The 16,423-nt window shown below is 39.6% G+C and overlaps 3 protein-coding genes across 3 annotated transcripts; all 3 read right to left on the bottom strand.

The window, feature by feature from the left end:
* Window positions 1–1,039: 1,039 nt before the first annotated feature.
* Window positions 1,040–2,635, bottom strand: BDF20DRAFT_910713 (uncharacterized protein; the record flags this gene model as incomplete). Its single annotated transcript, XM_053083734.1, has 6 exons — window positions 1,040–1,565; window positions 1,630–1,883; window positions 1,963–2,095; window positions 2,163–2,275; window positions 2,354–2,431; window positions 2,510–2,635. The coding sequence occupies 6 exons, from the start codon at window positions 2,633–2,635 to the stop codon at window positions 1,040–1,042; spliced, it is 1,230 nt and encodes a 409-aa protein (XP_052939556.1).
* A 335-nt stretch (window positions 2,636–2,970) lies between these two features.
* On the bottom strand, window positions 2,971–5,035 carry BDF20DRAFT_310852 (uncharacterized protein). Its single transcript, XM_053075180.1, has 3 exons — window positions 4,906–5,035; window positions 4,619–4,837; window positions 2,971–4,549 (listed from the first exon to the last, which is right to left on the bottom strand). The coding sequence occupies exons 2-3, from the start codon at window positions 4,834–4,836 to the stop codon at window positions 3,361–3,363; spliced, it is 1,407 nt and encodes a 468-aa protein (XP_052939555.1). The 5' UTR covers window position 4,837; window positions 4,906–5,035; the 3' UTR covers window positions 2,971–3,360.
* Window positions 5,036–7,387: 2,352 nt separating this feature from the next.
* BDF20DRAFT_833062 (uncharacterized protein) lies at window positions 7,388–16,117 on the bottom strand (the record flags this gene model as incomplete). The annotated part of the gene is made up of 7 exons (XM_053078603.1): window positions 7,388–13,785; window positions 13,850–14,339; window positions 14,418–14,699; window positions 15,452–15,533; window positions 15,651–15,829; window positions 15,920–16,011; window positions 16,096–16,117. 7 exons carry the CDS (start codon window positions 16,115–16,117, stop codon window positions 7,388–7,390), a joined length of 7,545 nt encoding a protein of 2,514 aa, XP_052939554.1.
* Between the last annotated feature and the right edge of the window lie 306 nt (window positions 16,118–16,423).

Genomic DNA, 16,423 nt, shown 5'->3' with positions numbered 1-16,423 from the left:
TATATTCTAAAAATGAACACTACCGAAATGTCTTAAAGTATAAGCTATCACAGCAATTTGAATTTCTTTTTTCGTGAACGTGCGATGAAAAGTTTCAACAGACCTCAAGTAAAAACTATTTCATAATATTTAGAAGGGCCCGAAAAATTACAAATGTTTTTGCAATATTTTTCTTCACAGAACAAGCAGGAAACAGTCAAGCGTAGCCGTATATATTAGATTCTATGCTAAACTTAACCTTCAGCTTTCCAAAACATTTACTGCCATTTTTTCGATCGAAGAAAGCTTATGCGTAAATAATGAATCTGTAATGATTGGAACGCTTATTCCGTGCTTAATTTATTGTAGACTTCAAATTGTTATAGTCGAGTGCTCTATGCACAAAATCAATCAGTGCGGGTATATGGGTAACGATAAATGTCGTATTAGATATCTTGTAATTCGCTGGTTCTAGCCGTATATCATGTAAATAGTCCAAGAATATATATAGCATTCCTAGATCACTAAAATGCTGTATATTGGTCTTATTGCAAAGCAAAGGATATACACACATATATGTATAGAAATATTCTTACCTTTGAGTGGCCTGTTGATTATCTGTACAATTGAAAACTTCTTTAACCTAAGGAAAATAAAAATGGTTTAATACTCGGTGTCAAGGGTCGCATGTCAAGCAAGGACTATTCTGTATATTTACAAACGCGATTTTTTCATCGAGCGAGTTTGAATTCATCGTAAGTAAGATACATAGCACAAAACAAGCAGCAACTATACCATTGTTATTGAATAACTTTCGCCACAATAGAGGCAGATACCTCAGCAATCCGTCAGTACCTAATTGTTTCAAATGAGACTGCTGTAATTCAGACATTAAAAATATACAAAGCATTATCACCTTGACATGATTGTATCCAGCTTCTAACTTCCGCTAAAGACTGTGCCTCCCTATAATCCATACTAGGATATATTAACCAATTGACATACCGAAGCACATTTTCCAACTGATGAATAGCAGGAATTAGTAGGGTGCAATCGTCATCTAAATGATTTTGACTTCCAAAGATAGAAATACCTTTGTAGACCACGGACTAGAAGTTTCGCACCACTGCACAAGTTCTTTAATATTATGCCACGTAAAACATGGGGAAGACATGGCCAAGCACCATGCTATCTGCCGTTTGGTTGCTATATCTGCATTATGTCCAGCATAAACAAAATCAACTATTTTGCATTGTATATTGTGCTGAAGGATTTCCATATCACCGCATTTGAAGCTTATAATACGCTGAAACACTTCGGGTAGTTTCTCGACGAAGTAAAGAGCTATACATTGCATCATCCGTAAAATTCTCCAGTCGTTAAATAATAATGCATATGCTGCAACTTTTTGTATGAAAAGATTGACTAGACGTGTTGAAGTGCGTATTGAGTGTATTAACCTCTGCTCTTTGATATACTTGTACAGTGTTTTGATTGATGTATAGCTATCCTGCTGCTGCTGTAGGAATTCTTCTATAAATTGAAGCATTTCAGTTTCAAAGAAGAGATTATGGCATGCAAATAGTCTACGACCGTAAGTTAAAAGAGATCAAAGCTATTGTCCATGAACTTCGTCCTTTGATTACATACTTCATCCTTAAATCATAATCTGTCTTATAAAACCATTCGCGATATATGTTGCTGTCCACGCCGTTCAATAACTTTAAAAAGTGCTCCATAAACTGCATGGGAATTACTGCTCTTGGCACATCAAAATGTATCTCGTCTGCTTCTGTATCAAAATTCTTTAGCGCTAATCCAAGCAGCTTTTCGATCAACGCGAAAGCATGTTTCTCACTGAGTAGCCCAACGCACATCTCAAGTAACCTGTTGATCGTGCTATCCTAAGAGTTATACAATACAAACGTTATTCACGAGGCCGGATCATATCTTACTTTCTTTACTGGTGACTGTATGCTTTACGTTCAGATCATTCTGTTTCTGCTCAATAGCCATTGATATGTTCTTTATTAGCGTCGGACAATCACTTCGCTTTTTAGTGGCTTCTTCAAAACTAGTGAAGCGCCGTAAACGAACAATCGGCCATACAATTGTTCTAGTGAAAAGCTGTAAGATCAATCATTTGTTTTGAAATTAACTCGCTTGTTCGTGTGTGTACTCACTTGTCAAGGTTTGGATTGTAAGTTGAGGGATCTAAATCAAGTTTGCTATATTCCAGTATGCAATCGATGATAAGCCGTCCCAATAAAGTATTACAGGCTATGAATCGATGAGTCTTCCCAAAAGAAAAATGAAAAAGCTGTTAACTGCATTATTCTCTTAAACACACAGGCGCGAATTGGTTGAAAGTTACTGCAGCTAAAGTCAATAACGAGGCCTCGTCTGGATACTGTTCTGCGTTCTCTTTTGGTGTTTTGGTCGTTCGTAATTTCTATTGTCAATGACACACAAGCTATTTTAGTCGAGTTGCTTGATTCGAGCTTTGTCTTTGTGCGATTTGCATAATTACATTCAGTAAATCTCGAAAATACTCTTCTAGTCGACCAGCATTCTGTGTCGTGTGCACTAACTGTTCATGGTCGTTTTCGCCTTTGAATGTCAAAATCTGCTGAATATGCTCTCTTCGGAGAGCCATAATCGAAGAAAGGAGAGAAAGAAATTCAAACTGTTGAAGCACCTCTCCTTCTCGTTTCATTAGATACCTGTCTTTTTTCTAACGGAGAAGCGGGGCATGAGTTCAGTCACGCGAGATCAAAACATTTGTCGTGAATAAACGCTATGTAATGTTCATTTGCCTCCGTGAAACTGGTACACTATGGTATTACACAAGCCTCTGATTGACGTTGTATTTGTAACGTGGATATGTCAATTGAAGTAGATCCATTGACCCTCTTTGTTGTAACTATCGCGAAACTCTAAGTATCATTTTCTGCATGTAACAATGTGTCCATTCCACAAGGAAAAAAAAAAGTCGCACTATAAATGACAGCCCAAAGCACTAGTTTAAAAACGTAAAAAGTACACATTTATTGAATACAAATTAAAAGGATATAAAATAGCAATAAGTTGAATTAAATTAATGAAAGAGATATATAAATACTATAAAGAGGGGACGCTAAAGCTTCGAGTGAATAACATGAGACGAAGGATAAGCATAAGAATCAAGGGCTGTATATATGATTAGGAAAGGAAAATGCATGGAATATTAGCAACCATCAGGGCATTAAAATGGAACTGCAAATTCAGTCATATATAGATATATAAACAGACGATATAAGGAAGAGTATATTAATAACAGATACAGGGTGAAAAAGAAATCAAGTAAGTACTGTCAGGTTTTTATGAATGAGATTCGTTTACTTATGTCGCTGCGGGAGTTGTTGTATTACTACCGTTGGTATAGGTAGGTTGAGGATGAGGATTTGCCACGGACGAAGAGAAATAAGATGGAGCATGATGTGGTACGGGGGATTGCTGCTCATAAACTACAGGTGAGGGATGATTGTCTGTTGGTGTGTTGTTCATGCGGTTGTTAGGATTCCAATTGTGCAGTGGCTGTTGCTGGTATGTATAGGCTAGTTTTCGATCATTATGTATTCCGTTATTCCCATGATGGTGAGCAAAAGCGCCGTTCTTATAGAGATCAGGCGAGGATGTTTCCGAAGAGGAGGCTTCGGATGACATGTTGGGCATCAAGTATGGGTGACTCTGAGGGTGAGGGGCTACTGGATGATGAGAATGCTGCTGAGGATGAACTGCTGGTGTAGGTGGAAGTCCATTTGTGGGGGTCGGAGGCATCATACCATGTTGTATGGGTGTGGCTGGCATAGTGTTGAAATGGGGATAAGCTGGATATGGCTGGTAGGTATATGGAGAACTGTAGTCTGCAGGGCCCATCATGCCTGGAGGCGTGATAGGCGTTCGAGGAAAAGCACCATTGAATCGATCGTCATGTGGAGGAGGTGGAGGAGGAGCTGTGAAGCTATTTTCGTAACGAACGTGGTTATCAGAGTAGTGGCCAGGACTTCGACCACGGACAACAAGAGGAGCAGATTGGCAGGAAGCAACTTTGACGCGTTGGTTGCCTTCAATTTCTGCATAAAGATCGACTATACAAACATAATATTGCTGTGCAGCTCTTCTTTTACCATTATTTGCAGTAGCAGTCTTGAATTGTATTCTCTCGAATGTAACAATGGTTTGACTGGCGCCAACTGAGCTCATACTCAAATTTCCACCCGGAACGACTAATTTTGGCATTGGTGTGGTCTGCGGGCCCTTATCTCTTTTGGGTGTATGTTGAACTAGTTCAATTTTCTTGTCACTGTTGGAAACACGTGCTGAAATATTCATCGAAAAATGATGCACTGGATAAAATATATTATCCACTTGAACCAGACAGTGGGGTTCTTGTTCGACATAGTATTGATTGAGGCCATGAATAGAGAAAGCCCCACTCACTTGGAAGTAATTTCGGCGATAACAGGTCCAATCATTATCAGCCAAGAAAAAACCTCGATCCATTTTAGCCTGAATGCGAACGTTCAGCCTAAATAGAACAACTAGTGATGAGCGACAAAGTAACGTTAACGAGATGTCAAAAAAAAAAGATACGTACAACGTAGATCTGTCCGAAGCATATAGATTGTCTGCAGGTTTAGTGGAGCTGAAGAACGGGCCAAGTTCATTTGAAAAGAGATCACTTCTACCTCTTTTACTACGGATGATTGCAGGAGCAGTGTATGGTGTACCGTGGAAGTAGCTTGTAGGCTCTTTATTAGAGGTAGGAGATGTCTGATTTGGAAGTGGTGTTCCAGGTTGCGACTGAGCCATCATACTATAAAATGCAAAGATTAACGAATGCTTTAAAAAAAAAGCTTGAACAGTGCTTATATAAAAATATACCTTGGTAATTGAGAAGTAGTATTTGGTTTTCCAGAAGGTAAAAAATTGCTTGTGGGTGGAAGCTGATGACTGTACGATTTGAAAGAAAAGTTATTAGCAATTATTCTTTTCTTATTTGAGACATATCTTTACTGATATTGCAAAGAAAAGCAAGTTGAGTTTTGACAGGCAACAAATCAAAGAGCGTTTACTTACATAGGTGAATGCATCTGAGGTGTTTGATGAAACTGCTGGTTAAACTGGTGAGCCATAGGAGGAATGGGGGGATAATGCTGAATTTGAGGAGACCGAGAAACTGAACTTTCGGGCATACAATGAGCTTGTAGGGTGTTCGACGACATATGCCAATCTTTGGTATCGTGAGCAGGATTCATAGGAAGCAAAATAACTTAAAACTTTAGAGTGGGCCTTATACTATTATGTTCAGTATTTTATTGGATAGACAGAAACTCTTAGTATAAGAGAGAGCGAGAGAGCAAAAAGAAGAATAAGAACCCACAAGCTCGTCCAGATCTTGATTAGTACTTTTTATATAGAAGGAAAAGAGATTGCGGAAAGTAAATTGAAAGGCAATAAAGTTGAGGGGCAGAATTAGAGAGTTGAATGAAGAGCGGGTATTTTTTGCAAGGTTTGCTTATAGACCTAAAATAAGTTTCTCTCTAACCGATTTAAGTTTGTCGTTATAGCAGCCGTATTTTGAGGAAGCTATAAGTGGATATTCAAGTATGAAGGAGTGGTAACCAGTATCTGATCCTTAAAACGAGTCCAAATCATGCTAATGACAACTTGTATTATGCTTAGTATACACGAACCTGATCTGCATAATGGAACAACAGTGATACTTGTATTATCAAATTTTGACTTTTTTTTTTTTTATATTTTACTACAACTCAATCGAAAGTAAGAAGTGTTGGAGGACGTGCATTGATGTAAAGGAACAAATAAGATGTGTACATTAATACTAGAATAGGATTTGTCACACTTAAAGCTGTATTCTGATAAGTCACTAACGATGTGGTACGCAGAACTTTCTTTTTGGTCGGGCGTATAGCTTAACGTACTTGGTATATATAAGCTTGCTGATAGACTACTACTGCATGTTCCTTTTGTAAATGAATCATTGCTACGTTGCTGAATTGATGCTGATACTATAATCTATCGTAATAGAAGGGCCATGCTGGCACAGATCAAGTAGTATATGGGGGGTGGGTCTTAAATACTTTTTTTTTTCATCCAAAAATATCCAAAATCGATTTGATAACATAAGGCTTTTTCCCAGTAGTCACGAAGTCCTTAATTTCCTTCTTGAACCATCCGAAGTTGAAGATGTGTACTACGTCAAGTAAGCCAAAGAGAAAAGAGATTGGTTAGTGGCTTTATGGATCACGTTCAATAGCAATGCCCTGCTATAAAAAGGAATAACCACCTAAACTGGACAATTATATATCAGCTTATTTTGTCATCTATTGGACACACTTAATTAACAAACAAGAATTAGTTTATCGGTACTGACCGCACACAACGCCATTCAACCTCATTATCCGAAGGTCGCTATAAATAGATCCTTTGATACTTGATCATAGACAGCTCAATGAACGTAAACTGTTAACTCATAGTGGGGCTCAACGAAAGCGGAGAACTTTTCGTACTGACAAAAGAGAAGGCAAAAAAGAAAAAAAAAAGCTTATTTGCGCGGTCATTCAGTCATTTGCTTCCGAACAGTAGAGAATGAACGCCGACTATTTTTATATAGTAACAATGATACGGTGGTAGGGAGGCTTTATCTTATCCCACACAGATATACATTTACCTCGTTCCTCTTCTCCTCGAGCGATCACCATAGCAGCCACAAGAATTCGATGCAAAATCACGTTTCTAATAGACTGATGTAGCGTGATCACGTGGCTATAGCACAGCTTTCTTACAGTAATACCTATTTCGTCATTCACATTGAGAAGATTACTATAGTGTCGAACAATAAATCAAGGCTACCTTTGATTGAAAACCCTTTCTGATTCTACATTCCAGGAAGCAGCACTCTTTATTAGTTGATTCTATTTTTAGCAAGCGGAAATGTTCCTTTATATTTGATTCGACATCGTAAAGAGCTTATTAAGCTGTTGTTGAACACTGCATTTCTTGTGGATTTTCAATGTAATATTTTCTTAGGCCCTGGGTCCCTTCCTCTCCGCTTCAAATTATCTTTTTCTGATCTGCAGGCACCAAAGGTTTTTCTTTTTAGACTCTAATAATAGAAATAACCAATCGTTGGTGCGTGCCTTATTTATTGTCGATGATCGGGGGAAAATGAGAGTGTTTTGGCAATTTTAAATATTTACAGTGAGGCAAAAGAAAGTTTATCCTATATTCTAGAATAGATAAAGAAATAAAAATAACGTCCAGAAGGAAGACTATTTACAATAATAGAGAAATGAATGGTAAGAAACATATAATGAATGAATAATACAAGGGACGGTTAAAATTAAAGCTTGAACGGGGTAACAAATTTGGTATCTTTATTCTTGGCTTTAGTCATCTTGACTTCGACACGGTTACCTTCACCGTCTACTGTGATAAGAAATTTGTTTCCTGATTTGATACCATGACCATAGGGTCCTGGAGAGACTCCGCGGCGATGAAGATATGGTTGTTGTTGATGATACGGTGTAGATTGCGATTCTCTCAAAATATCTTCTGAGCTTTGTTGTTTACTGACACGTCTGACATTTCCTGCAGCTGCTGTTCCTCCTCCTCCCCCTCGAATAGCAATGACACCACGCTTATCATGTTGAGCGTTATCGCTTCTATAACGGGCGCCCGTCGTTGTATTCAAATAACCATCGCGAACAGCACCGGAAGGTAAAGGAGGTAGTGAGGCTCTTTTATGATTTGTCGACGAGATAAATTGCCCACCTTCCAATAAAGCATGATCTCTTAAGAATTGTGACAGTTCCACCCAACCTCCGCCCACACGCACCATCACCATACGGCTTCTTAGAATGCGACAGTAAGCTAATTTTGGATTGACATCACCAAACCAATATTTACCTACTTCTCCCGGAACCATTTTCACTTGTATTTTATAAGGTGAATCATTGATGATATCTCCCAAGGCGACGTCTAGATCATTCTTAGGATCAGATACATACGTTTCGGATACTGTCGAGGCAGCCTTTTTCGTAGCCGCGTTAGGGGCTGTTGTGGTGGTGGCTACTTTATCGCGATGTTTTTGTGCGGCAAGTTGACGAGCGGCTACTCTTCGCGTTGTCTGATCTTGCTTTGTTGATATGGTCGTTGTACTCTGTGAAGGGAGTGCTGCCATGGCTGACATTCGTTTTCTAGCATCAGCACGAGCAGCAGTAGCGGAAAGTGCAAAAGGAACAGGTGTTGTTGTTGTTGCTGTTCCTGTTTGTGTGCGTCGACGAGTATAACCTGTCATGCCTCTTGGTACGGTGGATTGTATCACTTTCGGCCGAGGAGGTTCTTTTAACGGTAAGGGTGTTCCGTTGCCTTTGTTGTTCATCAGTAATTTAGAAGCCCTGTCTTGCAGTATACTATGATTACCGCCAGCAGTAGCAGTTGTAGTAGCAGATGTTCTTCCACTTGTGCTCGTGACTGATCTCGACTCCAAAGGAGAGGCTGGTTTTCTACCAATTGAACCCATCCTATTGTTTGCATTGATTAATGCAAAGAGCTGCGCTTTTTTGCTCATGGCGTCTTTTTTCAAAAGAGACCATTTATCTGAAAGTTGTTGAACACATGCTTTGACGCGCTCGTCCTTTATTAAATCGTGCTTCTGCATGACGCCATTGGCTTCAGTGAATAAATCATCTATTTTAGGTTCATAGTACCGGTACCGTGTGTCGAAATCAATCAACAGTGCTTGAATATCGACGGGACGGTAAAAGTAGTCACTCTCAAAACGCGCTTCAAACAGTTGCGAAACGGCATTGCTGCTACGTTTTTGTTCTTGCTGCTGTTGAAGATGCTGAGGAGTGGCTCGTACAATGACTTCTGCTAATGCTGATAGCAACACCTCAATCTCTTCTATGACTGTAAAAAATCCGCTCATCTTCTCGGCTGCTGCTATACCATGCTGTTTGGCCTCTACAGTTTGAGAAACAGCATTCAACATGGTCGATAGAGCTTCCTTCTGCTGATGAAAGGTCGTGGCTGCTGAAAATTTTTCGTCTAATTCTTGAATAGCTGGATGCAGTTGCATTTGAATGATTTGATGTATCATACCTAGCTTTAGCTTTGCTGAATTCAAACGGTGCTCGGTTGACATCCAGATGGAAGGGTACTTTAAGACAGCAGTGACAATGTCATTGTCTGCTTCTGCTGCTGCTGCTGCTGATTGTATTTGAGAGGAGCTGGTATATTTAATCAGGTGTGTCGTACTGACTTGATGTTGTAGTTCGCTTATTTGATGTTGAATCATTTTTGCTTTTTTATTGAAATCAAAAGATCGCTTTGATAGCTCAACAGCCTGGCATGCTTGTGAATGTTGTGCTTTCAAATGGACCCACTGATATTTTGTAGCTGCTTGTCGTTCATCGACGTCCGCGCGGATTTTGGCAAGATCTATTCCTAGAGGACTATTCTCAACCGTCATGGTTTCATCAAAAATGCGCAAAGGCATCTCCTCGAAAGCTTGTACTGTTGGCTTGAGTTCATTTATCTTTTGCTCAATGTTGCTTAACTCTGAAAGTAAGTCCTGTTCTTCATACACAGCAACATCGGTAGGTAGTTGCTCGATGGCTTCCAAGCACGAAGCCATCCATTGCTGAAGATCGTGAGCTGCCTTTGTATGGATATACATTTTGCGAATCAAGGCGGCTTGCTTCTTTTGCGTATCAGTACAACTGACGAGCTGAGCGTATGTTTCGAGTAAAAGGTGCAAGGATTTCGTCAGGCAATCTTTAGCGGAAAATGAGCTGAGGGCGATGTTGTCTGCTTTGCTGGTGATGGCGTTAAGGTTGTCTTTCCACTGTTTGACTTCTTGTTCCGCTTGATCGTTTGCTGTTTGTATATCATCGGCGACAGTCTTCAACTCTTCCAAAGACAAGTTTGCAAAATGAGGGTTCACGTTCTTGAGCCGCTGTGTGATGTCATGTGTCTTTTCTTTTAGCTGTTGGCATAGGTTGTCAATGTCTACCAAAACGTCCGTCAGCATACGTGCTTGATTTGTATCTGATTGAAGGATAAGCAGCCGTTGATTGGCACTTTGCACTTGCTTCATTAATTCTGAACATCGATCACGAGCACAAGCATAGTTTGCAATCTGCAATGGATCGGATTTCGTTTGATCTTGATGAACAGCCAACACAATTTCTTGTTCGATCGCTTCTAAAAGTACGGTAGCCTTCTGAATTCTGCCTTCTAATGTTGCGGTTTGAGGTTGTAGCGGTGTGTTATTGCTGTTGTGTCCTACACGTTCTTCCGTTAGATGCTGAAGATCATCATTCAAGTCTTTTAGATACTCAAGCTCAATACTGCTCAGTCTACGTTGACGCTCAAACCATGCTTCCACTGATGCTGTGAAGAGTTGAAAGTTCTTTATAGCGTTACTTATTTCTGTCCATTGTTTGCTCAGATCCATTTGAATGGCACTTGTATCCTCTGGTGCATCCGACGACGACACGGTTGTTTTGTTGGAAGTGTGGACAGGTGTACCGCAGAGGATGTTATAGAGCATGGTTTGCGTTTGGTGTTGGTCTTGTAAACCTCTGAGTGAGGTCTGTAAGTTGTTCAATCTGCTGCGGTCATGCTCTTCTGACTCGCCGGTCATCAAACCATGCAACTGCTTGCATGCAGGGATAGCCAGTCTGGTTTTTTGTAGATAGGTTATCAGAGACTGTACTTGCTCCCTGAAATGATGGCCATCATGTAGGATCTGGCGCCATTGGTCCAGGGCTGTTTGCTGTTCTTCTAATAATTTCTGTAGACGGTCAAATCTTTCTTCCAATTGACGCGAGATGTGTCGAAGACGATGATGATCAATCATACTATTTTCAGCGGTCAACGTTGGATTCAGTTGCAGAGATAATTTTTGCAAGCTGGCCGCTTCTTCCAAGATTTGATGGATACACGTCAGTAATTCCACCACTTCATCTTCCTTGCCCCCTGCTCCTGCTTCTCCATGAGCACCGTTGCTAAGCAATTGAGCCAGTATTTGACTGCGGTCTTGTTCCAGTTTGTGTATGTTTTCTGCAGTCCAAACGACGCCTTCGATGTCCTGATGGGATTGCGGTCGATGCTGTTGCTGATATGTTTTCATTTCTTGCATACTTTTCAAAACAATGTCTATCTGTTCCTCTGCCCATTGACATAGGTGGTTTGCGTTCTGTAAGTAATGCTGCGTACGTGCTTGTAATTGCAACATGTGTTGATACGTCTGCAGAAGCTTGTCTACTTCTTCGCTGAGGGTGATCAACTGGTTTTTATTTTGTGTGACAACGTGATGTACTTTTTCATTCGCTCTCTTGGCTTCTTCTTTGTCTTTTTTGACCCACTCTTCTTGCGCAGATGCGGAAGAACCCCATTTTTTGCCGCTGAGGTGAGTGTGGATGGGTACAGGATAGGGTACTTTGGCAGCGGATACGGTCACAATGTGCAATATTCTTTCATGAATATCTTGCACACGTGATGAAAGCAACATGACCGTTTGATGCTGAGAATGTTTTTGATGCGGTTGTGGATGCGAGTCATCCTGAGGATGAGGATGAGGATGAGGATACATGGCGTCAAAAAGATCCTTTTGCAACGCTTTGGCATCTTTTTTGAGATCCTCTGTCTGATGACAAAAGTCCAGCATCATGAGACGCTGTTCTACGACTTGCCTTGCATAGGACAAGCGTTTCATCAAGTTTTCAAAGAATTGTTCACAGCCTTCTTGTCGTGTTTCCAAGTGAGTGGGCAAGTCAATATTGGCCATCGTGTCTAATTCTTGATACAGGTTGACTGTCTTTGTAAATTGACCTTGATCGAACTCGGCTACTTTATGTTCCAACGACAAAAGGTGTTGAATCACCATGGCCTTTTGTTGATGATTTTGCTGTTGATCCGTTTCATGGACGGAAGCGAGGGAAGAAGAAGACGAAGGAGAAAGGTCTAATTGCCAACGTGCTTCTGTAGTTAGAAATTCATTGACGGATCGATCCGTTTCTTCTAACCATTGCATTGTCTTGTGCCATTCTTTTTCCCAAGCTACACGTTGAGTCAACACGCGTAACGTATGGCTTCGTTGACCCAAAACGTGAAGCAATTGATCCAAGGTCATGAGCGTCGTCAGCGTAATCTCAATCGTTGTGGTATCAGCGGGAGTCAAGTCTTTTTTTCTACCCTCCTCGGTACCACCCGCTGTGGTGGTGGTGGTGGTGGTGGTGGTGGTAAGGGATTTGACATGAGAACGTAAACGTGCCATGTCTTGATTGTCAAATTGCTCGATTTCTTTCTCTAACAGACCATGAGATTCATTCAGTAAGAGCAAGTTGTATTGAAGAGCCGACAATCGATGATCGTCATGATCCTCGTTTTCGTCATCCTTTTGGATTATTTTTTCTGCAAGCGGATCATCAGGGAGTAAAGTGGTATAAGCTGTACCATTCAGCTGTTCGAGACGTTTCTCGATCCATTGTCGGATACGCTCAGCTTCTGTGAACCAAATACGAACTTCTTCCACCCACGAGCAAACCAAGATGTTTTTGTTCTCGATCAATTCCAACTGAGAATGATAGGAAGAGAATGTAGAGGTAGGAGTTGTTCTCAGTTCTTTGTTTTTATCGATACTCTCTTGTCTTGTGCTGGTGATGGCATTGGGTGCTTCTATTGACTGCTCTGTTGCAGCAGCGAAAGATAGCGGTGGGATGGCTAACAAATCGTGATAATCTGATTTCAAAGCTTTGATGGTCAGGGTTGTATTCTCTATTTTTGCTTCCAACTCTTGGATGTCTTGGTAGGTTGTGATGGATTTCACCATTTTCTGCTGTACAAGATCGAGTTCTTGTCTGATTGACTGACATAATTGAGAGAAAGAGAAGGCACGTTTAAAGTGAGCTAATACGATTTCAGATCGTTGAAAGGCTTGTGCTAGCTGTGCTTGTAGATCAATGAGCTGGTTTTTTCGCCAAAGTAGTTTCGGATGTTCGCTCAAATGAGGGAGCGAGGTACTCGCTATCAGTTGTTTGGGTAAATAAATATGTAATAATTCGTGAAGGTCATGATCACAAAGTAATTGAAATTCAGATTGTAATTGTTTAAAACTCTTTTCATAAGGGATGTTTTTCTCTTCTGTCGTGAGCGAGGGTAATGAGGAAGACGATGTGTTTGTTAGCAAAGGCGGTACGAGCAATAGGTGTGGTTGTGGTTGTGGTTGTTGTTGTTGCTGGAGCTGGAGCTGGTGGAGCTGCTGCTGTGGGTCATCTAGCAATGCATTCTCATCCATGCTACAGCGCGTACTTGATGCACCACTCATGGAAGTGACAGCAGTGGCTCCACTCGTAGCGCTATAGTGAGAAAAAAAGTCTGTCTGGTTTGTATCAAAAGACACAATAGTTGCAGATGATGGTGAGTAGCAAGCGGAGTCGGTGGTCGAGGTGGCAGTAGTAGTAGTAGTAGTAGTAGTAGTAGTAGTAGTAGTAGTAGTGGGTATAATGAATGACAATTGATATTGTAATTGGTTCATTTTTTCTATTAATTGAGATGCTCTCGTCTCAAATTCTTCGAGATCATGTGGCACTTCGGTACCATCACTGTATCTGTACACAGTGGTTTTTGTGAGCTTTACTTGCTGACTTGTAAAAGTAGCTGTCGTCGTTGTTGTCGTCGTCGTAGTTTCTGTGATGCCACTGTGCTTATTGGTTTCGTCTTCAGCTATCCCTAGATTAGAAACAAGTCTAAATAAAGCATGATAACTTGAATTGTTATTGGTTATCTGGTTTACCTGTTTGTTGTTGTTGTTGTTGTTCATCTTCTTGATCATCCTCGTTGTGGCGTAAATGTAACGTTGAGTTGACTTTGAAACGCTCTAAATCCTGATGTCGTTTCATATGAATTTCGTTTGAAAAAGGATAGGGCAGATGGGTGATCAAGTCCAACAGGAGTTGAAGTTGTATGTCTTTTTCCTCCTCCTCTGCTTCTTCACTTGGTAGCGGTGATAGTAAGGATATATTGTAGGTTTCTTGCAGTAAGTCAAGGACAGTCTCTTTCGTATCCTCTAGACAAAGAAAGTCGGCCACGAGATGGGGCTGATGATAATGTAAAATGCATAAAATGTGCTTCCATGAGAATAAGAGAGAACGAGACGATGAGAGCGACACAACTGAGGCTGTGATATAATCTGATAATATAAAGGAAGTCCATGAAGTCAAGATGGAATGAATATCCTTCCTGCTGTGGAGTGTAAAGGATGAATAAGGATAATAATGATGTACCTAATGACAATGAGATGACAATAAATTATTTAGTTTAGGCTGTGCAATTTGAATTGTCTAAACACGTTGTTTTTTTACATAGTGAGTAAATGATAATGTCTGGTCTCTGAGTACAGTATAAAGAATATGGTAAATATAATATTGCTCTTGTACATAGTGTATCAGGTCTACGTCATTATTATAATTGCCGCTACTGCTGTTGTGGTTTGCAAATATCTCTGGTATACTCGTATGGATAGCATCGAATATCTGTGGAATATCTTTTGCGGTTGTTGTTGTTGTTATGGATATATGAAATAAACTGCTTAAAAATAAGACAAATGTATCCATCTGTGTCGTCAACTCTGTTAATGTTGTCAACTTATCATAATGCGGAAAATGCAATTTACACCAATGAAATAGTATAAGAGACTTTTTTATATTACAATGGCTGTTCATCGTTTTTTGTTGTGTATCAAACTCTTTTTGCTTTTTGTTGTTTCTTTAATGTTACGCTTTTCACATGAATTCTCTATTTTGTTGTCAATGCATGTAGTTTATTAAGAGGGAAAGAAAAAATGATAGATAATCTCTTAAAGTAAAGAAAATAAAAAAAAAATAATATATGAATTTAATGAAAAAAAAAAAAAAGAAACGAATAAACTTTTTTTCTCTCAAAAAAATGTATCAGAAAAAAAAAAAGGGGTAAAAAAAGGGGGAAAATGAGGGGAACAAAAAAAAAAGGCAAAAAAGGGAAATGAAAGTCAGAATACATTTGTATTTGTGCTGCATATGAGGTTTATCAAAGGGGGGGGGAGACTGAATGCGTTGTTTTTTCTTTTTAATAAAACCCCGAGCGAGCGAACAATAGATGTGTGTCCTGTTTTGTTTATGTTTGAAATCAGGTCACATGACTGTATCCTTCGTGGTGGAACGCTATTTTATTTGTTTCTTCTATAGAGTTGATATTAGGTTGTGAATGAAATAGGTATGTGTGCTGTGTAGCAGAAAGAGAAAAAGTATTGTTATTTACACGCGAGTACGAGTGTCTCTAGGTATAAACTGGAGAGATTTGCTTACGGGTCAGTGAAACGAAAGCAGGATAATAAACATAGATGCTTTTTACTACTTACTCTGGAAATGGCTGTTTGAGTCAAGAGGGGACCAATAATAGGTAATCTCTTCAAGAAGCCAAAAATGACAGGGAAAAAGTCACTAGAGGAGAAAAGAGGGAAAAGAGTCAGCCTATGTCCATTTCACGGCGCGCGCACGCGTCTATGTGTATAATATCTATTGTATATGCATTATGCAGGGAAATTCCTAATTTTTTACCCAAACAGGTTTAAAATGCCAAAGATTTCTATGCAAAATCCAATCAAAGGATATTTGACCAACACTAATGCTATGCCTCCCAAAAAGCAAATAGTTCCTCTTAATTTCTCTTTTCGACTGAAAAAGACAAATGTATTTTTTGCTCCAATAATAGCCGTGATGCCACTCAAGAACATGATCTACATGTTGAAAAATAAAATCTGCATCAACATTAGCTTGTCACAGAAAAAACATATGGATGCTCTCGTTTTCTTTTTCTTTTTTTTTACGTTGCCAATGGCCATCAAGCCTCCATCAAAAAACATCAGGACTCCCATCAACATGAAAAAGAGACCAAAAGCTGTTAACCCAACTCCAATTTCTAAAAGAAAGGAAATATGGGTTTATTTTTCCTTTTGAACAGAGAAACGCTTGCATCTTGTTTCTTTTTTTTTTTTTTTTTTACTTTGTCCGTCGCTTAACCACATTGTGCACTAGAAAGCTCGTTTTGTTTCAGTGTATAGCCAGATGTGCTAAATAGTTGTTTTGTTGATCGGTTATAGTTGCAGCTGCTGAGGTTAGATGAGCACAACCAACAAGAAAATTAAAAAATTAAATAAAGAAAAAAGAGGAAAGCGGGAAGGCAAAAATCCAAAGACTTTTCTTTTGACGTAAATTCCAAACATTTTCGCTTTTTTATAAACCCAGATCTTTACTGCCTTTTTGCTCAGAAAGAAATGAGATCATAATTTGATCTTATTTTTTATCTTTGCTGATTCTTTCTTCTTTTCTAA

This window comes from Mycotypha africana (genome assembly GCF_025528875.1).
Source record: "Mycotypha africana strain NRRL 2978 chromosome Unknown BDF20scaffold_2, whole genome shotgun sequence".
In the NCBI taxonomy this organism is placed as follows: domain Eukaryota; kingdom Fungi; phylum Mucoromycota; class Mucoromycetes; order Mucorales; family Mycotyphaceae; genus Mycotypha; species Mycotypha africana.
Note: the sequence above shows the minus strand (reverse complement) of the source record. Positions and strands in the feature narration are given on the sequence as shown.

Bases quoted from the DNA above. Each gene is read 5' to 3' on its own strand.
- BDF20DRAFT_310852 (XM_053075180.1), bottom strand. From the start codon at position 4,836: ATGATGGCTCAGTCGCAACCTGGAACACCACTTCCAAATCAGACATCT. The intron at 4,550-4,618 runs GTACGTATCTTT...TGTTCTATTTAG, and splicing joins GCTTCGGACAGATCTACGTT to GCTGAACGTTCGCATTCAGG.